Source organism: Carassius gibelio, chromosome A7 (assembly GCF_023724105.1).
Source record: "Carassius gibelio isolate Cgi1373 ecotype wild population from Czech Republic chromosome A7, carGib1.2-hapl.c, whole genome shotgun sequence".
In the NCBI taxonomy this organism is placed as follows: Eukaryota; Metazoa; Chordata; class Actinopteri; order Cypriniformes; family Cyprinidae; genus Carassius; species Carassius gibelio.
This window is the reverse complement of record NC_068377.1, coordinates 25,789,813-25,817,664: the sequence shown is the minus strand read 5'-3', so window position 1 is coordinate 25,817,664 and position 27,852 is coordinate 25,789,813. Positions and strand designations below refer to the sequence as shown.

At 36.2% G+C, this 27,852-nt stretch overlaps 1 protein-coding gene across 2 annotated transcripts in view; it reads left to right on the top strand.

The window, feature by feature from the left end:
* LOC128016956 (protein ENTREP2) overlaps positions 1 to 27,659 on the top strand; it is a 96,560-nt gene extending 68,901 nt beyond the window's left edge. Inside the window, exons 3-12 of one of the 2 annotated variants that reach the window (XM_052601928.1) lie at positions 3,186 to 3,296; positions 8,302 to 8,433; positions 14,448 to 14,555; positions 20,254 to 20,414; positions 21,160 to 21,295; positions 22,809 to 22,887; positions 23,913 to 24,575; positions 26,332 to 26,397; positions 26,504 to 26,826; positions 26,950 to 27,659. In XM_052601928.1, coding sequence (XP_052457888.1) covers positions 3,186 to 3,296; positions 8,302 to 8,433; positions 14,448 to 14,555; positions 20,254 to 20,414; positions 21,160 to 21,295; positions 22,809 to 22,887; positions 23,913 to 24,575; positions 26,332 to 26,397; positions 26,504 to 26,826; positions 26,950 to 27,165 — 1,995 coding nt within the window. In that variant the 3' untranslated portion in view covers positions 27,166 to 27,659. The remainder of the gene's footprint in view (positions 1 to 3,185; positions 3,297 to 8,301; positions 8,434 to 14,447; positions 14,556 to 20,253; positions 20,415 to 21,159; positions 21,296 to 22,808; positions 22,888 to 23,912; positions 24,576 to 26,331; positions 26,398 to 26,503; positions 26,827 to 26,949) is intronic. The other variant, XM_052601929.1, reaches the window with a different exon arrangement.
* Positions 27,660 to 27,852: the final 193 nt, after the last annotated feature.

Sequence of the window (27,852 nt, the reverse complement as noted above, 5' to 3'; positions counted from 1 at the left end):
GAATTATCGTACTGCTTGGCATGCAGGTGACAGATGGGCTGTAATTAATGAGAACCTGTTAAACGGTGATATGTTATCCCACACGGTAATTAGAAAACAGCAGCATGGAGCCAGGCGGAGTAATTAGTCCGTCATGGCCGGGGCTCTCAGGAGTCAACCTTCCTAAAGGAGATTTTAGCTTGACAGAGACTACTAACATACATTATGCTTATTTGGATAGTTAAATAATATAAAAATGTATTATATAGCTTTAATTTTAACACTTTACAATAGATCTTTGGAAGAACTTGAAGAAGAAAAAAGTGAGGGATGGAGTTACCACCTTTACAATGGCACACACTGTATAAAGATCATATGTAATCTTCAAAACCCAACTTTTAAAACTGTGTTGAGACGTTTTTGAGTACTGAAAGTGTGTGTGTGTGTGTGTGTACATTAAACCTATTTTTATTACCTATTAGTATTATTATTAATATTATTATTATTATTAAACTTTTTAAAAATGTTTTAAACATTACCATTCAAATGTTTGGGGTAAAGTAAAAACAGTTAAATTGTGAAATATGATTACAGTTTAAAATATCTGTTTTCTATTATAATATATTTTAAAATGTCATTTCAGGATTCTATGATGATTCTTTTGTCACTTTATAAACGTTTTTATTGTCACTTTTGATCAGTTTAATGCATAATAGCTGAATAATAGTATTAATTTCTTTAAAAATAAATTACCGACCCCAGACATTTGAACTTTAGTACTTATGTACTTATATTAAAAAATGTTAACAATTGTTAATTGCAAAGTGGATGCAGATTTCATGTTTATACAGTTGAAGAAAGTTGCTGCTAAAACAAAAGCCCAGACAACCTACAGAAAGCCCGTGAACCAATTGGAGAAGAAAGCATGTTGCAATTAAAGTTCAAGATTGAGTTTGAGTCGCAGTAGTAGATTTAGAGCACAGCAACTGCATTTGTCTTTTGATATTGCTCACTGCAAACTATAAAGCATTTGCTGAAAGGGACCATTTCCCTCCTCTGTATTACCAGCAGAATAAATTAGACATAGACAGGAATCATGTGTTTCATTGGCTACGCTCAGCTTGCATTGAAAGGACAGCTGAAGAGTGGCCCATTAAGCTTTTCCTTATCACTCGTGTTCTGAATAACATCTTTTCAATTTTTGCTTCACAAAATCTGACTCATTATTGCCTGCATTTTAACCTGGTCCTCCGCCGTCATTTGTGCTGTAATCTGTTTTCTCTCTGTAAAGTGATGGAGATGTCAACTCTCTGCCTGAAGCTCGGGTTTGACTTCAGGTTTGTCATCCTGCACAAGAAAAACAATCTGACATGAATGCTGCTGTCAGTGATTAATTATGAAAATTATGCTCTGTTCAAATCACATTTTTATCATGCCGTCTTTGAGTCATAGATTAATTTCCTCTTTCCTCTCTGCGAAGGACCTTTCAGTGTTCTTTGGTGCACAAGACAGTACACTATCTAGTTCAGTCATTCAGCTGCAGTGGATCACCACAGTCATCTCTACACTGTCCGCACTTTATTAAGTATGGAGGAATTCAAGCATGAGGTTTCCTGTGCACCTGAGCCAAGGACCCTCGCAGTCCCAGGATGCTTGTGAACCTCCTCGTATATCAGCCTCTTAATCTTCCAGTTTGGTAGACTGAAAAACACTTATCACATTCATATCTCCCAGCGTCCCTCACACCAGCCCTCCCACATATCGTAAGTGTCAATCTGTGTCTGTGTGATAGAGTTGAAATGACTGTCCAACTTTCACTTTCAGCTCCTATCACTCTCTCTTTGCTGAAATTTCTGTTGCTGCAAGGTTAATGTCCCGTCAGGTAGAGGGTCTCATTAGTAAATCCTTGTTTTGTGGAGGTAAGGCCACTGTTGATATACGGCTCAGTGTCCTAGCCTGTATTCTATCCTGGTTGGACCTGACAGTTTAAACTTTGATTTAAAGCAGACAGAATGTTTAACGTATTTCATCCTTAAGGACTGAAATCCCAGAAGTGTCAGCTAAGAAATAAAGAGAATTGATTTTAATAGCGAGCTGGGGGAGAGGAGCCAGAAGTCCTGGTTCTGCCACCGGTGCAAAAAGAGAAAAAATGACCATGCTTGAGATCTATAAAGCTGCACGGTGCCACATTGATAGGATGAGGGGTGGGGGAACTATGCAAAGATTGGTTTCTATAGCTGACCATATGTCACTGGACATGTTTCAGCATGGTCTGCCTAGGAATTGTGGGAGGGGTAGTATTTCAACACCCAGTGAAAAACAGCCCAGTGCTCTGAAGTGGGCTTGTGTCATTCATTTATTCATGTGAGCTGTTGGGGCTGCCTCTCACAGTGATTTAATTATTAGTCACATCTGTTCCTTTCACTTTCCCAATGGATGAATAGATTGGATCAATCACATTCGATCTTTCCTCTCCTATGTTAAGTCCCATAAACCACAATTGGATTATTTTTGGTCTGATAAAACTAAACACACTCGGGTAAAGATAATCCTGTTCTGCACAATGGCTACGTTTGAAAAACCAAGACATTGTAAAATGTCTTACAAATAAACTAGATTGCAAGATTAAAAACCACATGGTCTAAACGTCTGACAAGACCATGGTAAAGAGTGTGAGAGAGAGATCTTCTAGTGTACATGGAAAACCTGAAAAATATAAAGGAATTTTAAGTTGCGAAAAAGTAGAACAGTAAAATCTAAAAGTTATGAAAAATTCTATAGTGTATCTCTGTTTGTAGTTGTGCTCAACTCTAGCATGAATCAATATATTATTGCTATTTTGTGGACATGATATAGTAAGTGCTCTATACTGTTATTTTTATTTTTTATTAAATGTAAACTTATTTAGAACGGATGCATAACATTTTTCAAACGTGAAGAGTAGGGACAACTATTTCAGACAAAAGACAATTATAAAAGATTTATATTTCAAATAAATACTGTTAATGTTGAATGCTGAAAAAATATTAGCATTCATGGACTATTGTTGACCAAAATATGTTGGAACCCTTTATGTGGAATCCTTCTGCAAAGCCTGTTTAATGAGATGAAAAACTGCATCCTACTGTTTTTTTGGTTTATTAGTAGTCTTAATAAACCACCATAACCTCTGAAACCGACAGCCTGTTCCATTCCTTTCTCCACAGATAACTTTCTTCATGCTGTTGTCTGCTGTGTGTGTGATGCTGAACCTCGCAGGAGCCATCCTCTCCTGTCAGAATGCCCAGTTGGTCAACTCTCTGGAGGACTGTCAGCTGGTGAGAGAGTCATGTCCTCAAACACATCTGTGAAATCACTTCTTTGTTGTAAAGGAAACCTTAAAAAGATTCTGTCCAAAATAGCTTAGTGGAAATAGCTGAGTCATAAACCTGTCTTTTTATCATCCACTCAAAACTAGCCTGTCACCAAAGAATCAATCCATTGAGCAATTATAGCTCCCAAGAGCATCATTCATTAACACAATGCCCTTGTCAAGATCTCAGTAAAATTAGCTCAACAACAAGTTTCTAAGGCAGAGAGAATGAGAATGTCGGCTGGGACCCATTTTTTTATTCAGTTCAATTCAAGCTTATTTGTATAACGTTTTTAACGATACAAATTGTTGCACAGCAGCTTTACAGAAAATTAAGTTTCTACAATGTATTTAGTAGTAGCTTGTCAGTGGTGACTATATCATATACTATATCACCAATCTATATAATTGATGTACATATTATGGCAGAAATGTATGGTAAAATTCAGTTAATGACGTAATCAAACAGACGATGAAGACTATCAATGATTATATGTTGCAATCAAACTTGTAACAAAATTTGGTAGTTTCTCTTGCTTCAGGGTTGGCATCATCTGAGGTCCTCTGAGGTGCGTCATCTCTTCTTAGATGTTCAGTATCTCCAGACTGAACCTTGTGTAATTCCTCCCGTGACAGAAACAGAGAAAAAAATAGAGACATGATTAGCGTAGCTGCTGATCCAACCAAGCAGGCTCATGCCTGTAACAGTAGTTTGGTGGAGTAGACTCATTTAGACCGATATAATCATTAGGTTTTAGCCAGGTTTCAGTCAAGCAGAGTACATCAAAACTATTTCATTTACAATAACTGCTCTGAGTGCAAATGATCTAATGTTTAGAAGCCCAAACTTTAAAAATGTCCTTTTTTTTTTTTTTTTTTTAGCATTTTTCTTGTTTATTTTTTTTTCTAGAGCCTGCATTAAATGTATATTTTGATCTCACTGTTCAGAGAACACTCTCTTTATAGATTGAACAGTGCAAGTACTTCTAGTTTTTTTATTTAAGTGGGTAGAACAAAAGCTATTATAGCAGTTATTTGAGAAGTAGCTTACTAATCATATGGAGCGTAGCGTCCTGGATTTGTTGTCCGTGAGGAGTTCTGCTCCAACTCTGATGGGGTGCAGGCCATCATCACGAAAAAACCCTAGCCTACTTTACCTTCAGCTAACGTAGTACAGATGAACGATGGAGTCTCCAACGATCACAGCGATACATTCAGTCTCGTGGGGTGGTTCTGGTTGGAGATCTCGAAGAACAGAGGTGACGGAGGGGGAGAGGTCATCGGCCGGGTCCTGGCTCCCAGGGTCTGTGGTGTCCTTGCACCGAAGTGAAGGACATTTGGGAAGATCATGGCCTGTACAGACAAGCACATGGACTAGAGGTGTTGGGAGTGTTAGCAGCGCACTGTATACTTACCCCAGTCTTGTGAGCATCAGCCTGGTATTTTTTCAGCACGGCTCTCTCTTCTTCTACACTGCCTCCAGCTCGAGCTGCATTAAATGCAGTCAAATGCACTCAAAGGTACACAATATCACCTTGCCTTCGCTAGAGAGGAACAAATTCTTGTGATGCTGTTAGAATATGAAAATACATAATGAATGCATCATGCACTCTGTGGTACAATTGTCAATATGAAAGATCTAAATTAAAGCTAAATCTACAGTAGACCTAAATATGAAATATAAAAAGCCAAGTTCTCAAATTCTAAAAAATGTTTCATGGCAAATCATAATACCTCTAAATTGTTGTTTTTGATACTGAAGGATATCCTCAATGAATGCCACAGTATGCTCGTGTGCTGCCCATTGTGTTCTTTGAATGAAGGTTTATAAAGGAGATTAATACAGCAGTCAGTCTTTGTTGTGCTTTCTATTGAGTTTGATTTATCTGCTCTACAGTGGGTCCAGTGCTAGCCTTGCGCAGCACAACAGCCCAGCACGGCTTCCCCCATTTCTGTTATCCTGAACTGGACACCCTTCTTCAGCTCTAAAACCATTTATCTGCCTGGTGTGAAAGCAATAAATAACTAAATGATCAGATGAGTTGTACTATTCAGAATTAGTGTCAAATGAGCATAAATGATACATATAATGCAGTTTTTTTTAACCTTTTTTTAATAAAACACAGCACTAAATCCACCTTATCTGAAACAGTGGAGTTTAGTTGAAAATCTTAGGGTTATTAATTATTCAGCATCCATATCTCTGCGTACATTAATCACCAATAAATTCTTATTTGTTTGTTTCAAACACAATTAAATGCATGACCGGTTTTCAGTTTATGGATGGCTGCTTCTATTTAGCTTCATTCTAGTATCAGTGATGTATGTTTGTAGCTTGCATTTTCAACACAAGCTTCTGTTTTAACATACATGCAATAAAAATGAATTTAGCTGTTTTTTATTTGTAGCATTTCAACTGAACATATTCAAGCATTCAGGTTTTGTTGTAGACTTTTTTTCTGACATCAGTGTATTTATTAAAACTAGGGCCGGGACTCGAGGCTTTGTAATTAATTAATCTAAATTATTCGCATTTTAATCGCATATAAATATTTGACCTGAGAACCAGTGAGAAGTATTTTTTTTTCACATGGATTTATAGTATACCATTGAATAATGACTGAATGCATAAACTTAAGCAACAAAATATTGTTTATTTTTGTTCAACCAAGTCTAGCAGACCAGTGCAATTTTTGCCATTAAGTGTAGCAATAGCATATTTAGAAACAATTTAGAAATAGTACATTTCAGAAATTCAGGTTGCTTATAGGTGCTGGGACCTTCTGTAAAGTGTTTTTTAAGTAAAACACAATACTGTCAATTACATTCAGAACATTGGAAACACTGACTATTAGAAAACATCTCTCGGTTGCTTCAGAGGCCGTAACATACTCAAGTCCAACTCTCAGTAACCTTGGCCAAAACAATAAAGAGTTCAACATAAACTGTTGCACCAACAAAATAATACATAGTTCAACATAAAGTGTAAAGTCCACGCTAGCTGCTACATGTTTTGCGTTGAGGTGATACTTGAAGCTCGATGTGCTGCTGCGGACGCTAGTCGGTGCTCCAGTATAATCGGTCCGCCGTAACTCATCCAGTGAGAAAGGTTCCGCGGTGCAAAAATAAGTTATAAAAAATGCGGGAATTTTTTTTCTGTAATTAATTAATCTTAGTTAACGCGTTATTTTTTGTGTAATTAATTAATCTCAATTAACGCGTTAAAGTCCCGGCCCTAATTAAAACACTAAAATCCAGCTTGATGGTAAAGCTATTTTATATTTTGTATTGAGTGATTCAATGGTGAGTTAATGTCCATTCAGTTCAGTGGTAAATAGAAACTAAAAAATAACTGTCTTGTGTAGTGGGCAGTCTGTCAGAAGAACACACTTTGAAAAAAAAAAAAAAAAAAAAAAAATTCGCAATATTTCTAAATAATGATGAGATGTTTTTGAGATTAATGCAAAATGAAAGTGTTGATGGCTTTGAAATGTTACCTGAAAATGCTTTAACGCTTCATCTTAAAAAAGATTGATCACACACAACATTATGTGGCTCGAGCTACTGTGAAGAGCGCACTGTGGTTGATGTAAAATCATACATTCATAAAATCAAATATAAATGATCACACTTTTTATCTTAATGTAATGAAAAGAAGCTTAAATTGTGACTTTCTGGCATGTGAAATTCGTGGGAAACTATCCAGTTTGTATCCTAATTATACATGTGTATATAATGACTCTTTTCTTTTCTTTTTTTTCTTTTATTTTCTTTACTTGCAAGCTGAAGCAAATGGTTATTAGATATCACCAGGCATTTGAGGCTTCATTCAATCTACAGTGGGGAATTTTGTCTCAAAAGATACTAATTAAAAATACCAATAGGAATTAATAGCATGGCGATCTTTCTATTGTCCTCTCCTTAAACAGGCCCTTCATAATCCTCCAGTAATTCTCCATAATTTAACAGAAGCAAAACAGTGTTTTAATCACCTGTCGTCATGGAAACATGACATTGAGAACCCAGTGGCAGTTCTCACCTGGTGCTGTTGTGCAAAAAACAGGTCAGGTAATTATCCTTCCCTTTGTCTACAGGTTAAGACCAGACCTAAAGAGAGACCTCTGTCTCCATCAGTCTCTACTCCACCTAATTTATGGATTAGCATGTTGGATTAAGCATCTCTCCTCTCTGCCTTCTACTGAACGCTCACCTCCTCAGAGACATGATCCTGCCATGGCTGAAATATTAACGATGTTATTTCCCCGGATTCAATTAATCCCTGCTTGCAAAGTTCACACATTGCTTTTGTGCAATATCAGTCAAATGGTGACTTAGTTTTAGTTTTAGCACAAAAAGCATTTATAATACTGGGCCACCATGTATGGGCTTTATTAAGATCTTTCTTAACAAACGTCTGAATGGGCTAATGCTGTTATGTTCAAGAATATGAGCCTTATTAACGTAGAAGCTTTCATTCTCATCCTTTTTCAATTAAGTTTCCACAAATATGCAGATGCTTTTTGCTGTGAAAAAAAATGGTAGAAGTGTACACATTGAATTTACTTTGTGTATTTTATAAATATGACCCTGCCTTCTAGCTGCTAGCTACACTTAATATTTGTCATTTGTGATGACTTTTAACTATCAAGTTTAAAAGCAATGCCATCAAGACGCAGGGGAATTTTTGGACATACATCAAAATTAGTTTTTGTTGACAATTTCTCAAGGGGTAATATGTTTCTGCTTCTTTAAAGCAGACAGTGAACCCTATTTTACATCTCCTGAACAAGTGTGATGATTGTAATGCCTTGTGATGGAAGGAATTTAGTGTGTTACAATTGTGCCTGGCCTGTCCTGTTTATATGTTTGTTTTTACCTTGAGCAGTCACATAATTTATTTTCCATTTTATGCAGAAATAAACATTTCACTTGACTGAAGCTGAAACCAATTTGTTTCTGTCCTTCTGCAGATTAAATTTGACAGTGACGGTGTGTGTGTGTGCTGTGAGCTCGAGCACCTGAGATCCACCTGTAATAATCTGGGAGATACGCTTAAACTCAACCCGCTGAGGGACTGCAACACCATACGTCTCCGTCTGAAGGTATCATAGTGTGTGTGTGTGTGTGTGTGTGTGTGTGTGTGTGTGTACATGTAGGTGTCTGTAACATCCTGCTATCTGTATCTTTTAACAAAATAAATGAGATTATGAGGTTTGGAACTGATTTCAGTACATCATCAAAAAGTCCAGTTAACTTTCTTTACATTCTTTAACAGCCTCTTCTATCAATTTGATATTCCAGTTTTAAGATATTTTTTTAATAATTCTTATTAGACTTATTTTTCTAATTTGCCTCAGTTAATGAATATTTGATTAGACAAGTAAATAAGAACAATTAAATACATTAGGCATGTAAAGTAAATTGTCATTATCTTATAATTTTGATGATACACAATGTTTTTGATAGTATTAGATGGGAAAGCATGCATGTATTGTTTTGAAAATCTCTAGTCTTATGTAATTAACCAGATTTAAAACTCCCATTATCGATAAAAAGTATTTTAAGCATGAATCAAATGGTAATGTCACTAGAGAAAACAGTGTAGTACCCTTTAACTATATTTATGTAGACAGCATCTTCTCTCTTATGTACATCAGGGCTGCATTTATTTGCTAAAAATATGGTTTAATATTGTGACACATTATTACAGTTTTAATAAGTTTTTTCCATTTTAACATATTATTATTTTTTTTTGTAATTATTCCTGTAATGGGAAAGCAGAATTTTCAGCAGGCATTACTACAGTCTACAGTCACGTGATTCTTCAGAAATCATTCTGATCTGCTAATTTGGCGCTCAAGGAGCATTTCTTATTAACATCAATGTTGAAAACATTTGTGCTGATTAATATTCTGGAAAACTTTATGAATAGAATATTCTAAAGAACAGAATTTATTTGAAATAGAAATGGTTTGTAATATTATTCATGTCTTTACTGTTACAATTGATCATTTTAATAAAGTAAAATATTTTCTGTCTGACACCAGGTGTTTGAACGGTAGTGTACGATGTATATAATTAAAGGGATACTCCACCAAAAAATTTAAATGTTGTCATTAATCACTTACCCCCATGTCGTTCCAAACCCGTAAAGGCTTTGTTCATCTTCGGAACACTATATTTAAGAATATTTAAGATATTTTGGATGAAAACCAGGACACTTGTGACCATCCCATAGACAGCCAAGTAAGTTCCAGGAAAGTATGAAAAGATGTCATCAGAATAGTCCATCTTCCATCAGTAGTTCAACCGTAACGTTATGAAGCGACAAGAATACTTTTTGTAAGCGAAGAAAACTAAAAAAAAAGCTACTTCAAAAACAAAACTTGTCAGCAGTCTCCTCTGTGTCTCTCCACATCACAAACAGCCTGTTTCTATAAAAACATGGACTTAGTGTCCATGACGTCACCCATAGGTTTTCAAAGAGCATTTTTAAAGCCAAAATGGGCGGAGGCAGCCGTCAACATCTTGGCAGCGTGTCACCGAGCGTCACTCCTGGATAATTTAAAATGGGAAAAAAAGGTGGGAGCTGGTTGCTGAAACCACGCCCACCTAGTGTGACGGCGGTGACAGCAGTGGCAATCCACCTTAATTATGCAGAACTTTAAGGCTTAATATAATTTAAACATATGAGTTATAAAAAAAAATTCACCCCTCTCAGTTGTCATGAAGGGTAAAATTTGCTATATAGACCAAAATAAAGAGAGAGAGCGGGAGGTTGCCACTTGGTTTCTACGTGTATTTATGCTTTGATTTGAAAGAAAACAGTGCATCCTTGTGGCACAGCTGACAGAGAAGAGCATACGCAGCATACAGTGATATGGAGAGACACAAGAGGAGACTGTTGACAGTAACTGTTGTATAAAGTCAATTAATTTTATTCGCTTACGAAACATATTCTCGTCGCTTCATAACGTTACGGTTGAACCAGTGTTGGCGAATGGACTATTCTGATGATAATTTTCGTACTTTTGTGGACCTTGACAGTGTTATTTACTGGGAAGTCTATGGGACAATCTCAAGCCTCCCGGTTATCATCCAAAATATCTTAAATTGTGATGTTTTTACGGGTTTGGAATGACTTGGGGGTAAGTGATTAATGGCAATTTTCTTTTTGGGGTGGAGTATCCCTTTAAGGATTGTATACACAATTCTGAGTAAGAGAGAGTAGAAATTGAATGGATTGCAATGTGAAGTAATAACTGTGGAGCAATAAGGGATATTAGTATTGAGTGCTGTAATCTGTGTTTATAGTAAAAATGGTTCAGACTCAGGTAGGGCTAATGTAGAACTACAAGAGATCTTGAGACCTCAATCTTTTCTGGCACCATTATACCTGTAGGCAAGCACTTAACCCCAAGTCAATCCAAGGGTATTGTCCCTGCAGGAATGGCACTGTAAGTCACATTGGAGGAAAAGTACCTGCTATATGATGAGTAAGTTTTCAGTGTTATGAACATTGTAGTGTTCCTTTAATGAATTAATGTGGGTCACTTTGCAATCCTACTTTTTTTGATGCTATGCTTATTTCTTGGATTGTGTTATTCTTCTAGTGTATATGGTTTTGATTTGTACTATCGTTCTGCTATTTGGCTTTAAATGTTGTTTTTGAGCACCAATTTTCACATTATACTTTTGAGGAATACATTTGTAAAATACCACAAATATAGCCTGGAGAAGTTTTTTTTTTTTTTTTAGCTTTGCTCTCATACACATTTGCTCCAGGGATTTCTCCATTTTCAAACTATTTTTCGTTTGAATTTTAGAGAGTATTTGAACCATTTAGCAGAGCGAGAATTACACGCTATTTCCGAAAAGGTCTGCCTTATTGGACACGTCTCTTCATGTTGCACCGTGGGTCTCTCTCTAATATGCAGATGAGACTCAGTCATCATTAGTTATGCATCTCCAATTAGGACTCGCCGCTGGTTCTCTTTCCAGTGTCTAAGCAATTCACTCATGCTATCCATGATCTCGGCACATTTGGCAGCTTTTGATAATGTGAGGCTTCCACAAATTTTCTTGTACAAAGGAATTGCCACTCTTTATGAAATCAAGACAAATACTTTCTTGTAAACACTTGTTTATAAATGCTTCTTTACATGTTTTCATCATTTCAAACTTAGAAAAACACACAATAAATCTTCTTTCTCTGTACAGACTTGTGAGCCTTTGAGTGTTTATGACATCAAAAATGTAATGTCTCAGTTCAGATGATTTGTATTTTATTAAGTGTGCTGATTACTTCTACAGTTGAAATTACAGTGAAACTAGCTTTACCTTTCTGAGAATAAAAAATAACTGGTTAAACACAATTTCCTGCCTGAATTGATAGAAAATAAAGATTATCTGTGTTATTTTAGTATGATTTACATTTACAATTATGAAAACCATTTTTAATAGTTTTAGTTTTAATTAACAATAACAATAGTGGACTATATAAATGAATTCCCTCAGCCAGTCTTACAGAAGACAGCTGAAATATAAAAGTATCAAACATAAAAAGAGAGGCAACCCCCTTAATATTTGAATGTTGATGATTTATTTGATATCAGTAGCACTTACTCCGAGTCAGATGGAGTTATAAAGCATCAATAAGATTTACATTTTAATGCTCTTATTGATGTCTGAAGGTTTTATGTCTTTTCATGGCAATTTAGGTCAACTGAGATGCCTATAAAGACCATAGGTACAATTAATGCTATGACTCATTGGCATATCATATCATGTGGCTCCCTCATTGTAAGGGCCATTATATCCCATAATGACACACTCGTTTTCCTTCAGGACTCATTTGAGGTATAATACCTTAAGGCATATGTCAGTACTATCATGTCAGTTGTCAGTCCAGCAACCACTCAGATAACTGGTTTAGACCCTCATAACCATTAAGTGAATACAAGAAATACTTCCATGTCCCATCAGCTTTAAGAACTGAATTAATGTATTATCAGAATGAAGGTGGTAAGTTACAGGCATGCACTTTCATGACTGCTTTTATTCTGCATGTCGTCAGGGAGACAAGTGTTAGCACTGCTGGCTCAAAATGAGAAAAGCAGCTGTTTCTCAGTGGTGCTGACCTAGTGCCTCTGTTAGATTTACTGGTACACAATCACATGGATAGTTCAGCATCCTGCTAGATTTAGTACAGTCATAACATTAGATGTTGTCTAGGAGGTACATAGGCATTGTCTTGGTCTGTTTGATCGCCACATTTCACCACTACTGTTGAATCCACAGCACAACAACAGAAATCATATTTTACAACAGTGCGAGTTTAATGTCTGAATAAAATATGGTGAGATAAAAACACTGTATATTGCAAAATAAAGGCTAGAAAACATCTCTTGCAAGCTGCATACAAAAACAAATGTATGGGCATAACAAATGTAGTTCAATTGATGAGCAAATGACTCTCCATTTAATTAATTTTTCAAGACTTTGAATAAGTCTGATAAATCTTTCACTTTAATATACTCATTGAATCAGTCAGAGTGAATCAGCATCTGCACGTATCATTACTTTATCATTACTGATGTCCGTTTTGAAATGAAGCAGGTTTTGTGTACTGGTGTAGTGTGTCATTAAACATTGTTTTTAAAATGAATAATATATTGATATATCATTTAAAATATTTTAAAAATGTATATAACATTTTTTAATTAAACCTTAAAAATAAAAAAATTAATTCATTAGTCTCTTCTTTCCAGAGCTTCTTTGTGAGCATTTGTATAAACACATCCTCTGCCCCCAAAGAGCATGTCTTGGCCTTTTCCAGGGGTTAGATGATTGTACAGTCATGTAGAAGTGGTTAGGCCTGTCCAGTCCTCTTAGGATGGGCTCCTTTCACCTAAAGGGCTTGTGCACATTTAAGAATTCAGCATTTTTCTTAAGGACATCACTGGGTCACATACACTCCATCTTGTCACAACGAGAGATCAGACAGTGCTCTGATAGCAGGTGTGTGTGATGGGCTGTCGTATATACTGAATGTAATTAACATTTTTATGGAGACAGATCTACCACCCAGCTCAGTCTGGTTGAATTTCGAACAGTGCCAGTGACTTTCTTTGGTATTTATTCCAGTGATCTCTTTCTTCTAATCACTCACTATTTACACTGGATACATACTGGATTCTGAAATAGCACATTTCTGCCATTGCCTTCCCCATTTGCTCCTGTTTACATTAATGTGTAATGCTACATGGTATGTGTTATGGTTTTATATTCTTTACCTTTTACTCTATACCTGAGTTTTTTGCAATACTTCTTGCAATTCCTTGTGGACTGCACACAGTATCAAATCACTTTTTTTTCCCAGTATATATGGGTAGTTGTATATATGTTGTATTTTGTGGGAGTTTATAAGTAAAGTGTTCAAAAGGTTATATATATTTTTAACATTTTCACACATTCTTATCCATCTAAAACCTTCATTTTATTTGTATTTATTATATCTTATATTAATGGCAGTTGAACTGCATAGTTTGGGCATTATAAATTTTTTTAATTAATGTTTTTACCAAATTAGAAAGTTCCTGTCAAATTTACTGTACATCAAAAGCATTGACACAATAGACTATGTAAATTAAATATACTGAATGGAATCAGATCAACTGAATCAGGATAAAATCATATTGAATCAGAATGTGTGAATGGAATAGAATAGACTTACTAGTCATTGAATGAGAATGGATTTTTAAGGCTGTACAAGGAATTTTGCCATTGCAATTAGTTAAGTTTTTTTGTGCTTTTGCAGATCGATAATGCCATGCAAAAGTCCCACTTTGGTGACACCATTATCCCTCTTCAACCTATATGTCATAGCCACTCTCCCTCTTCCTCACATTTGTTCTTTCCATGGATTTCTCACTTTGACAAACAGAACAATAAATATTCATGCCAGGATGAGATTTTGCAGCAAAAATATTGCCAGTTTATTTTCTGTCTTTCTCTCACTCTCCTCTGTCTCTCTGTGTCTTTTTCTCCTTGATTCACACCTTCTTGTCCTCTCTCTTCTTATCCCTGTCTCTCCATTTCTCTCTCTGTCTCCCAGGAGCTGCTTTTCAGTGTGTGTGCAATGAATGTTATCTCCACCATTGTGTGTGCCCTGGCCACAGCCGTGTGCTGTATGCAAATGGTTTCTACTGATTTACTACAGATGGTAAGTGTGATCCATACCGCAATGTGTGTGTCATTTTGAGTGTGTTAATGCACATTACATTTTCCCATGACATCATAGAAAAAAGATTGGATGATCAAGACAAGTCAGAATCTAGTAGTATAATAAGCAAAGTGCAAAATGCAAAAAAAAATCTATAATATATAGGTGCATCTCACTAAATTAAAATGTCATGGAGAATTGATTTCAGTAATTCAACTCAAATTGTGAAACTCATGTATTAAATAAATTAAGAAGTACAGTAGTTTAAATCTTTGTTTCTTTTAAATATCAGTCCCTCCAGAAAAACGCGGATTAATTTTGTGATTGTTGCGGGCAAAAATCCTTGATTTTGCGGCAGGTTTTCGTAAAAAATGCGATGAAATTGCGGGAACTTGCAAAAACTGCGGTTTGATGAAAAAGAAAAAAAAAAATGACCCCCCCACCCCCAACACCCCGTTCTCACTAGGCTGCTACCTTACTGTGAGGAGTCATTTCTTATGACTTCCTATGATAAGCAAGCATACTAAATCACATAATATTTAAGTTCTCATTCTGTTTTATTTCAGACCTTAATTAACACATGGCTCAAACTTACAAAACATTGAGTCAAACAAGTTCTCTAGCTTTACAAAAGGAATATTCAACAACTTCTGTAAAAATGAATGCAAATAAAATATACACACAAATATACAAATGCTGTTTTACATGAATTGCAAAGTGCAATATCTTACTGCAACGTAAATTATTTTACATTCTACTAATATACTTACAACTGTAAGGTTTGGTACTATTCTGTAACAAAAAAGTACAATCTTACAACTGTAGAGGTGCATCAACTTCTGAATGAAACTACAACTGTTCACTGTGAAAATGAAAATAACTGCGTAGCATTTAACACTGGCCTATCATTCGCCATCCTCATCTTCATCCCTCTCTCAAAATAATTTGCCCCCACTGTCATGTAACACACCAGGTAACTGCTTCGCGCGGTGTTTTTACGCTTATTTTTGTTGTCAGATGAGAATGATTTGCCTACTTCACCCTGGTTTCACTCGGGCTTCACAGATGATGTTCACGTCGTGCAATTACGTCACTTCATAAGGTTCCCATTGGGAAATAATGGCGATTTACTTGTGTGAAGTAAATGCAACATTTTTCAAATTTCTGCTAAGATATATGTGACTTTTTTGCAACTAATATTATTATTATTATGAAATCGTGCTACCTCCACATATTTTGCTTCCTGAAATCGGCAATTTATGCGGCGAAAGTGCGGCATATTTGAAAAAATGCGACCCCTGCATAAATATGCGGCCCTTGGCTGATTATGCATTAAATCAGGCGATCGCATAATCGCGTTTTTCTGGAGGGACTGAATTATGATGATTTTGGCTCACATTTAACAAAAACCCACCAATTGTGACAATCCTCATAAGGTTGTGGTTCTCTCAGTTGGTTGTGCATCTTTTTCTTCCTCACTTTTTCCTTCCACTCAACTTTCTGTTAACATGCTTGGATACAGCACTCTGTGAACAGAAAGCTTCTTTGGCAATGAATGTTTGTGGCTTATCCTCCTTGTGAATGGTGTCAGTGTAGCCTAGTATTGTGAAGCCCAGTGAACCAAACTGAGAGACAATTTTTATAGGCAACCGTTGCAGTTGTTTTGAGTTGGAATGTCACCATATTCTAATTTGTTGAGATAGTGAATTGGTGTGTTTTATGAGCCAAAATCATTACAATTGAAAGAACTAAAGACTTAAACTACTTCAGTCTGCGTGAACTGAATTTATTTAATACATGAGTTTCACAATTTGAGTTGAATTACTGAAATAATTAATAGAACTATAATAAATAACCTTTTCACGACATTTATTGAGATGCAGCTCATCAAAAGAAAAGGCACTTCAATCAGATTTCATAAGTGTGTCTTATATCAATAACTACAATTCAGAGCAATATGAACAAATAATTAAAGGGGTCATATGATGTTGCTAAAAATAAATAATATTATGCTTGCTTTTTACGTTTTGCATTGCTTATCGTGCCGCATAAACATAAAAACATGTCTGCATTTGTGATCGAAGAAACCTGATTTCCTTTTGGATCAAAGAAATAATCAGCCTAGAAACAAATGCAGATTTTAGGTTCTTCCTATCCTTTTTATTTTTGGCTCTCCAGCAGTGGTCATAACTATGGAAGCCTGTTTCCACCACTGAATAAAAAATAAAACAAGGTCATTGCGACTTTTTATCTTACAATTCTGACTTTTTTTTCTCAGAATTCCGAGTTAATATCTTGCAATTCTGACATTATAACACGCAAGTGTGAGATATAAAGCCAAAACTGCGAGTTATAAAGTCAAAATTGTGTTATAAAGTCAGAATTGCGAGTTTATATCTCGCAGTTCTGAGAAATTCAATTTTTTTTTCTCTCAAAATTGTGAGTTTATATCTCAAAATTCTGATTTTCTTTTTTTCTCACAATTGCGCGCTCCTATGTCTGAATTTTAGAACTCGCAATTTTGACTTTATAATTCTCAATTTGCCAGTTTATATCTCAATTTTGACTTTATACTCACAGCTTTTTATAAAACTAAGTTTAACTTTAAAACTCAAAATTGTGATTTATAAAGTCAGGATAGTGAGATATGAACTCGCAATTCAGAAAAAAATGCATAATTGCCAGTTTATATCACTCTATTTTCTGAGAGAAAAAAAAACAATTGTGAGATAAAAAGTCAGAATTGCGAGTTTATATCTCGCAGTTCTGAGAAATAAAGTCAGAATTGTGAGATATAAAGTCACAGTTCAGATTTTTTTCTCTCACAATTTCGAGCTCATATCTTGCAATAATGACACTTAAAAAAAAAAATGTGAGTCAGAATTGCGAGAAATATATTTTTAATTCTGAGAAAAGACAGAATTGCCAGTTTATATCACTCAATTCTGAGAAATGAAAGTCAGAATAGTGAGATAAAAACTCGAATTTACCTTGTTTTATTTTTTATTTAGTGCCGGAAATGTGCTTCCATACCTAACAGAGTGGTCTTGGACTTTTCGTAAAATTAGTTGTCTTTATTTAAGTAAGGAAACTCATTGCTTTCATAAAATTACAGTAGATAACTCTTATTTGAAAAAAATATTTGTTGGGTATATCTGAATGTACAAAGACTTCAGATCATAGTTATTTGAATATACATTTTCACTAGTTTATGGGATAGTTCACCCAAAATTTTCTGTCATTTTCTGACCCTCATGTTATTCCAAACCTCTATGATTTTTTTTTTTCTTTTTTTTTTTTTTTTTGCAGAACACAAAACGTGATATTTGGGGGAATGTTGGTAGCCAAGCAGTTTCCCATTGACTTCTTGTTCCATTTGACAAAAGTACTTTTAAGTCATGGGAAGTGAAGAAAGTGACAAAGTGAAGACAAGAACTATTTATTTAATATTTACATATTTGGGTGGCCTTTAAGTATACTTACATTTTTTTATTTGTAGGCCAATGATTGTTTACTCTTCTTATGTTATGGGTTTCTTCACTAATTAATTCAATTAAAGTTTTATAAAAATTTTAATTGTTCTGATACCTACTGTATCAACCTGAATATGACATCACACAAAATTCAAGGTTTATTGTTACCATTCCAGGCACATTTATTACCCATGATTAATTTATTACATTTATTTTGCATCCAAAGAGTTATATTCTGCTCTTCTCTTACTCAGAATAAAACAGGTTTCTCAAAGCCACTGATTCTATGACAAGAGTCTTCATCTCATTTAATTGTACTTCAAGCAGATTTTTCAGAACTACTTCTGATTTCTTAAGCGTGAGATTACATGAGGATGAGACCACAGACGTTACAATGCTCAGTGGGAGAGAACCGTGGATCTGTCATCACTCCCTTTTAATGGATCTGTCTTTTTCAGCCGGCCTGGTTTATGTGAGAGAAAATAAACGTGTGGGACATAAAGTTTTAATATTCTTTAAGAGCGGGCTTTGTGCGGTTTATGGGCGCTGCAGTAAATTGCACAGCCTCATGGATGGCTGCAGTAGAGGCATGGGCACAGGGAGATGAATTGAGATGAGTTATATTAGCAAGGCTGTGGCTCTGTGAATCGCTGGAGCAGTTGTGGGATTAGTTTCGACTCGGGGCACAGAGTGGCAAAGCGAGAAATCATTGCTGTTACCAGCTGCACAGTCCATGCTCAAAGACAACAGAGGCCCGAGGGCAGGGATGTGGTGAAGCACTGCATGGAGCTTTTCCCTTTGCAACTGTATTAAGTGATTTCCCCAAAACCTGTTCATTTGTATCTTATCTCTGTATATATTGTTATTTTAAATCATGATTTTGGCTTTGTTATGTAATGCCTTTATGTTGCTAGCTGTACTTGTCAGTCATGTACAGTCATTGCCTTTCTTAATGATGTTTAAGGATCAAATTGATCTATTCAAGGATGATTTCAGTGCCTTCTGATTGATGAGCCTTCACATATTCTAATAAGTCATCAACTAGAAAGTGCATTGTCGTCATAAAAATTTTCTAAACCTATTCTTGAACTTGCAAGAATGGCACAAAATGAGTTACTCTACCCATCTGAACTTTTCACCAGCTGATTCATGGATAAAAGTTTAAAAGCATTTTAAAGGGATGGTTCACCCATAAATGAAAATGCTGTCATCATTTACTCGTACTCATGTCATCCCAAGTTGTATGATTTTTTTTTCTTCTTTAGTGGAACATATATATATATATATATATATATATATATATATATATATATATATATATATATATATATATATATATATTTATATTTATTTTGAGAAATGCAATAGAAGTGAATGACCACATTCTTAAAAATATCTTTTGTGTTCTGAAAGGGAGAGTAAATGATGACAGTACTTTCATTTGCGGTAAACTATCCCTTTAACCATTCACACAATGTTTCATGAAAATCACCATGGATGTTAACCTTTGACCCTTCCTCGTCCTTCTGTATGGCTCTTTTATTAATGTCATATGTTTTTCCATTTCTTATGACCATTTCTTATGACCTAAATTCTACATGGCTGATGAAAGTGATAATGACCATTATGTTACTCTCTCAATGAATCAAAAATAAAAGGAAAAAGAAGATTAGGAATGATTATATTCTTAGTTATGAAGTAAAATCCTTCTTTCAATTTAATAATTCATGCATCAGAGGGTTAAATTGCATAAAATGAAACTCTTTGGCCAAAGAGTCTCAGCAGGGTGAAAAGGGGCCCTAAATGTCCTATCTAAAATGTGATCCTGTCCTGGAAATATCAGATTGCACAATAAATATTAATTAGCACAAGTGTTCTCAACTGATAAAAATAAGACATTTTCTTGAATGCCAAATTAACAAATTAGAATTATTTCTAAAGGAAAATGCGACAGTGAAGACTGGAGTAACTGCTACTTAAAATCAGCTTGGCATCACATGAATAAATTACATTTTAAAATATATTAAAATATTATATAATATTTCATAATATTACTGTATTTACTGTACTTTGATTGAATAAAATGCATCTGGGTGAGAATAACTTCTTTCAAAAATAAATAAATAAAATGAAATAAGTTTTACTGACTCTAAAATTTTGAACAGTTGTGTATGTTCTATTATTATTCTTTTTTTACTGACCTTTTTCTTAATCTTTTTCTTCAGTTCATGCCACACAGGGCACATGCCTTGAGTGCGGACTGCATGACTCCTCATGGTACTATCTTACACCAGATGCTGGATTTCGACGAGTTCATCGCACCCATCCCACCTCCTCCCTACTACCCCCCAGAGTACACCTGCACACCTGTGATGGAGGGCCAGAGGTAAACCCGCACATACAGACACACCGCTTATGCTCCAGCTGACAGGAAATGACATAATATTTGTACATCCTCTGAGAAATATCTTGGATCCCAGATTGCTTGGCTGCAAATCCTGTGCTCTGAGAAATAGGCTTGTGCGTTTATGAAATGATTGATCCACAGAGATTTATGAAATTGCCCCATGGAATAATTATGCAAAACATCCATCCATCCACCGTCATGTTGTGTTAGTGCAGGTCTTAATGCAAACTGATCTGAGAATCCAAATTAAGGAGCACAAGTGTCCGAGGCCTGGTGTAAATCCACAACTGATTTCTCTGTTTTGAACTGTGAGACACTCTGTCCACCATCCCATCATAAAAAAACATGCTGATGAGGCTGTTTAGCCCGCTGCCACACTAATGTGTCAACAAAGCAGTAAATACCTTGAGAGCAAGAGAAGCCCAACATACACACTGGCTGCTTCAAAGCTCAGTCAGTGTCAGGATGTGGTAATACACAAGAAACAAATGAAAAAAAAACACAGATTCCTCCCCTCCTCTATGACAGTGGGAGTGCGGTTAATTAAAAGAATGGGATATATAACTCGCTGTGATAACGAGGAAATGGTTTTATTTTCCATAGTTCCTAAATGGCCTCACATATTTTTATGCAGCTGTCATCCACACCATTATAATATAGCCAAATGTGTTGAAGCATTGATTCAGTTTTGTAATCATGTTTTACTATCATATCTCTCCATTAGAGGGTTGCATCTGGACTTTCCACATTCTCCCTTCAGTGCTATTTATGGGGTGCCTATAAACAGCCCCGGGGCTCTATATCCATCTGAGTTGCCACCACCCTATGAATCTGTCGTGGGACAGACACCTGCCAGCCAGGTCATACCTTTTCTACATACTGCTGTGATATTGCATGATGATTTGGCTATGTAGTGTCTAGTATGAAGTTGCATGACTATTTGTTTTAATTCAACACAATATCAGATGATTTTTTTTGGAAATGCCTGCCTAAAATGAGCATGATTAATGAAAAGAAAGAGTCATTTTGGGTGGCTACAGTTCTGAGGTTCAATTTTGAAGGAGTCATTTAACAGAGACAAATTAAATTAATTAATTAAATTAATTTTAATTCAGAAATTAAAACATGCCCATCATGAATGAGGTGTATTTAGATCTTTGTATGTGTATGCATTTTATTTATTTTTTAATGAATAGATCACATCATTAATCATTTTATTATAGTTCCTGGTTTCTTATAGTAGTTTGCAGGTATTCCAGTCTTAAAATAATGCAGGCTCTATTTTTTAGCTTAACACTAATTCAGAAATGTTTCTCCTCTTCAGTTACATTCATTTGTCTGTGTAAAGCTCGACAGTCAAAAGTTCCTTTGGTGCACTTGAGGGGCTGAAAGAAATTAACACAAGTGCCTTTGTATAATGGATTTTAATTTTCTCTTGAACACATCAGCAATACAGGCTGGACTTTCATTCCATTTCAAAGAAGTGGGCTTTCTTACAGTAATAGCCGGGCCTGTTTTTGAACAATGATTTTCCATCAAAGTTCTCTTTTTCAGCTGATGAAAGGGGACAAGAATTCTCCTCTTTGCAAAGAGATGCACAAAGAACCACCCAAACCTTTCAAATCCAGCGATTATGTTTTTTGTGTTTTGAAGTTTTGTTTGCTACCTAAATGAGTAGCAATGTGGTTAAAAAGGGATAAATACCGAGAGGTTTCCTTGATTTTACACCTTTCTCATGTGAAGCTATTGATAACCATCTGCAAACAAAGCACCAGGGGTATTTCAATCAGTGAAGCTATTTCTTACAAGCATGAAAAGCTTTGGAAACAGCAATAATAGAAAGGGACAGGAAGACATATTTTTAAATTGATATAGTCAGCTTTATTAATAGCTGCTGATTGTAACCGGCAGCATATTTTCGACATTTTTTTTTAAGTCTATCTGTGCTGTGAAATAAGCTTTCTGTATACAGGATTAATTCTCTGTAATTTATTGTGTTTTGGATCAATCATGTTATAAAGGTTTTTTCTTTTTCTTGTTTTTTTTTTTATGGAAACCACACAGTGTGCAGTCATAATAATGCAGGTGTTTGGTGTGCAAATGTGATCTTAGAGAGCCCCCTGCAGGTCACATGCTGACACAGTCGTTTTAAAGCACTGTGTGATGGCAGATGTGAGATTATAGTAGACTCCTCCTCAGTGCCAGATGTACTGATGTCTGATTCTCCGCCTTTTACAGGTTATCATCCTCAGGTGTAAGCCTGTTTTTGATCCGCATCCTCTACAGAAGCTTACACTCAAAAGCATCTGAGTTCTAAACACTTTATTGATCAGCTCGTTAGAAATAGAATTCAAATGTTTTTTCTCCCATCAGATCACCTCCAGTCTTGAGCAACAGGTCACAGAGTCCAGCCTGTGTGAAAGGAACACCACAGCTGGCCTTAGCACTCAGGGTGAGGAGGCTGCAATCATATTTATGAACAAACACAAAGTCGGAGGTTTACGCATTCTGTGGTGTGTGTATACAGTATATATATAAATGTGGGCTGTTTAGTGTTAAAGATTTTTTTTTTCTAATCTTACATTCCTTCCACATTAACATAATGTAAATGTGATGTTTGATGGAAAATTAGTTCTCTTTTTGTTTTGCTCCAGGGCCTAGATTTTGCTTTGGAAAAAGAATTTACTCTAGGACCCATATTACCCTTCTTAAGTTTAGGGTCAGTAAGATGTTTCTTTAAAAGAAGTCTCTTACACCCACCAAGACTGTAATTAATTTATTAAAACTACACTAAACACTGTTTTCTTTTGTAATATGTTTTAAAATGTAATTTATTCCTGCATTACTCCGGTTTTCAACGTCAGACTTAAGGTATGGTCGCATTTGCCAGTGCTTGGTGAAATTTTGTGAGCGAAATCCAGTCATTGTAGTAGGAATCTGTATGATCAGTATGATCATTTTCCAAAGCAAAATCTAGGCCCTGGAGCAGAAAAAAGTAAGTCGCACAGATTTTGCTCATGTTCTAGTTGGTCACTGACCGACAGAATGTTTCTTGGTTTGAAACTGATATCTGTGTGAGCTGTGCTTTATACATATCAATTGAACAATGCAAATGGTATTGTCTAATGAGACCACATCTTTGGACTTAATGAGGAAAACTGACAATTTTATAAATGTACAAATGGCAACACAAGCAAACAAAAGATTCACAAGCCTAAAAATGAATTCACATTTCAATTCAATACATTTTCCACAATATTACTGTATTTTTGGTTAAAGAAATGCATCTTTGAGCATAGGAAGCTTCTTTCAAAAACATTACAATTCTGACAGACCTCAAATTTTTGAATGGGATTGTGGTTGTTTACTAATTATATACATTATATTGTACAGACAAAACACACATTTAACTCATTCAACAGCCTCCAGTCATTGTCTGTAAGTATTATAACAATAATATGGTCTCTGTTCCCCCAGCCTCTGTTGATAGTGCTTCCCTTATGGTGTCCGAGACTGCAGACATCGCTGATCACAGCTGTTCCTCAGAAGACCTGTGTTCTCTAGAAGTACAAGGCTCTGATTCCTCTCCATATGGCACTTTGTGCATTGTACCTACTGACGGTAGCTGCACAAGTCTGGATCACAGCACCCACTCTTCCCTGAGACGGCAGACCCCTGCTCGCCTGGAGCACACGCAGGATTTGAAGCTCCACTCTTCCCAGTTGTCTCCCGATGCTGTTAACGTGCCTGAGAAAGAGAAGATTACAGGCGTTAAACCCATGTCTTGCACACAGCACAGAGAACGATCCAATAAGAAGCTTACCCTTCTTTTCCCTCCAAGCACACCATCCCAATGTGCTTCCAACTCAGCAGTGACCTCTTCTGCCGCCGCAGCTTCTGCTTTGACCCCCTCCACCTGCCCCTCCCCGTCACCCACCGCTCAACTGCGGGGAACCCGGCTATGCTTCAGCGTCTGGTCCCCATCATCTTCTTCCTCACAGCCCAATGCTACCTCTGCCCTCATCAACCCCAGCCAACGTGAGCGGCCCCGCACACTCCGAGCCTCCAAAGGGTATCGGAAGCTGGCGAGGATTGTGCGTTCCACTAGTGAACCCATATCCTGTACGTCCATATCTAGAAGTACGTGAGTTCTTTTTCTCTCTGTGGAGCTATATGGTTTTTCACACTGAAGTGTTAACCATGCATTCATTCTAAATCATAGCTTAACAGAATCCTAGCTTAGCTTTTTCCATCTTTCACACTCTACATTTGTAAACCCCAAATTAATGCTCTTATTTGCCGTATTAATGTGGAAAAAAAAGTGAAGTGACGTGTAACCGAGTATGGTGACCCATACTCAGAGTTTGTGTTCTGCATTTAACCCATCGAAGTGCACACAGCAGTGAACACACAAACCCTGAACACACACCCAGAGCAGTGGCAGCCTTATTGCTGTGGCGCTTGGTCAGCAGTTGGGGGTTCAGTGCCTTGCTCAAGGGTCTCACCTCAGTCATAGTATTGAGGGTGGAAGAGAGCTCTGTACATTCACTCCCCCCACAAACAATCCCTGCCAGACCTGAGACTCGCAACCTTCGGGTTACAAACCATTGCCTGACCTCTTTCAATAGCCGTTTGTCTCACTCTTGTGCATCAGTTGGGCTTATATGGATTTATTACATTTATCAAAAGTGAAAGACGTTTACAGTATATTACAAAATATTTTTATTTTTAAATAAATGCTCTACTTTTGGACTATTCTGAACTATTCATCAAAGAATCCTAAAAAAGTAAAAGTTTAGACAAGAATATTAAGCAGCACAACTGTTTTCAACATTAACAATAAGAAATGTTTTTTGAGCACCAGATCTCTGTATTTTAAAATGATTTCAGAAAGGATCATGTGACCCTGAAGACTTCAGTAATAGCTCAAAAGAAAAAAAAACAGCTTTGCCATCAAAGAAAATTTTTTTTTATTTGAAATTTATATTTCACAATATTACTGTTTTTACTGTATTTTGTTATAGTATTTTTGAACGTCAGTTTATTCCTGATTTTTTGGACCACCGTGGTACTTATAAATTTTACCTCAACTGATTTGCTCTGTCAGTGTTTGACTTTAGATTTTTCCCTCAAATGCTGAAACAAAATACAACGCCTAAAAGTTTCTGTGACTGAGGAAGTGCATAAATATTTAATGAGGCAAGTGCTATTCAGTTTATTAGATGATTAGACTGGCAATTATTACATTCTAACACTATATAGTTTTTACATTGTACACCTTTTGCAAAGCAGGCTTAAAGGGATACTCCAACCCAAAATGAGAATTCTCATTAATCACTTACCCCCATGTTGTTCCATCTTCGAAACACAGTTTAAGATATTTTGGATGAAAACCGGGAGGCTTGTGACTGTCCCATATGCCTACGCTCTTCTGTGTCAGCCACGTCACAAGGATGCACTGTTTCTATGTGTATGGCCTCAAGCTTGGTGCTTAAAGCTTGTTACTTGAGGCACCAAGCTTTTACAGGTTCGTAACGACATGGGGGTAAGTGATTAATGACAACATTTTCCTTTTGGGGTGAAGTATCCCTTTAAAGTCACAAAAGTAGGACTGAAGTTTTTTAAGTGCATGGTTTAATAGATAAAATCAGTGCAAGCTCAGTTTCATAACTACAAGTGGGAAATTTTGGTTTATCTGGGGTTTAGATAAACCAAAGACAATAAACCACATTAAGCTCATTATGTAAACCACATCTGTGTAACTAGCTGAATTTATACAATCATTGCTTTATTGTAGTTAGGGGAAAATATTTGATATTTGCATATCATACAATACAGCGTTATATTAAGTCATTAATAACCCATGAGCAATCTGAGCATGTGACTTCAATTGCAGGTGACCCTTGTTCTCCTGCTTCTAAACATCCACCTGAGGACTCCTCACAGACTCCCTGTGATCAAGGTTGCACCTTATTTCCCTGTAACACAGTATTCAAAATATACAGTTATTAATCTCAAGTAAAATGATGGTTATTAGAATAAACAAACGAATGCATTGCTTTTAACAGCATGTATTGAGCTCTCTGAGAGCGACCGACACCCATCTGCCAAACAAAGCAACCTAGGGGGCAAGAAGCAGAAGGACAGTGGAAATGTGGACATCCAACTCAAACCTCACATCCCTCACTCAATGTCTACAGAACGACCACAGTCTCTCGCAGACCTCAAAACTTACAAAGACACCAAAGTGCTGGTGGCCAAGTTCCTGGAACACTCAAGCAGCAGTCTACCTCCAGAGGTCCAGCAAGTGGTCAACAGCATTAAATGTGTGATTAAATCTGATGAGAAACACATGGAGGAAGCCATTTTTAGCGCAAGTATCATTGATCAGGTGAATTTGGCATATTTTGGTGTAAAATATGTTGTATTTACCATCTGATGTGTGCTTTGATAGTTGAGAGTGAAATATCACAACTGAATTACTTTGGGGATGCTTGTTTTATCTTTCACACAGTTGATGACACAGTCACAGAAGATCATGGGCAGCCAGAGGAAGCATGCTCACGAAGACCTGCATTTACAGAGCTGTGGAGCTTTGAGTTCCCCGTCTGCATCCTTGTGCCGTCCCCCCAGAGGATCTAGTCAGACGGATGTCCCTGCTACCCTGGATCATCAGCCTCCACGCCAGCCTCAAAGCCACATCAGTGTATGCAGAGAAACTACACTTTGACCCTCCAGACTACAAACACTCTTTTCCTCTGAATATGTGCCAAGGACAAGTCCTAACTCTCATCAGCAGAAAACTGTAGCTCTTGAAAAACAAAAAAACAGTTATCATGGATAACTTTTATGCTCTCTCATATGTAAAAATATACAAAAATAAAGAAACGCCAGCGTTTACCTGCAGGGGTATATATTTTTATTTTATTGTCAGAAAAAGGGTAAAATATTTATGTGAATTTGCTACTGTGGTAAATACAAGAGTGGGTCTATAATAGACTATAGACGATGACAACATGGATTAACCTCTTCATGAAACCTTTTTCTTATAATTCTTGTTTAATTTAATACACAGCTTCTGCAAATATTATGTGAATTAATGGATATACTTGGTCATTGTGTGCCACTGCAGGACTGAGTCCTTTATAAAGCTGGATTATTCAACTTACCTCAGTGTGTAATTATTTTCTGTACTGAAAAATAAAAATGCGTCTGTTCCTATTGTTTTTTTTTTGTTTTGTTTTTTGATGTTGTTGTTAAAAACTACTGTTTTATTAAGACCCTCAAGTCATTGTTTGTTTGATTGAGTTATGTAAGTGCAACTCTAACAGGGTATGGAGTGTTTGTGTGTGCTTAGACTTATAGTAATAGGCCCCAAACAAAGAGCAGACATCATGAGCAAAATTCCGGGATAGGT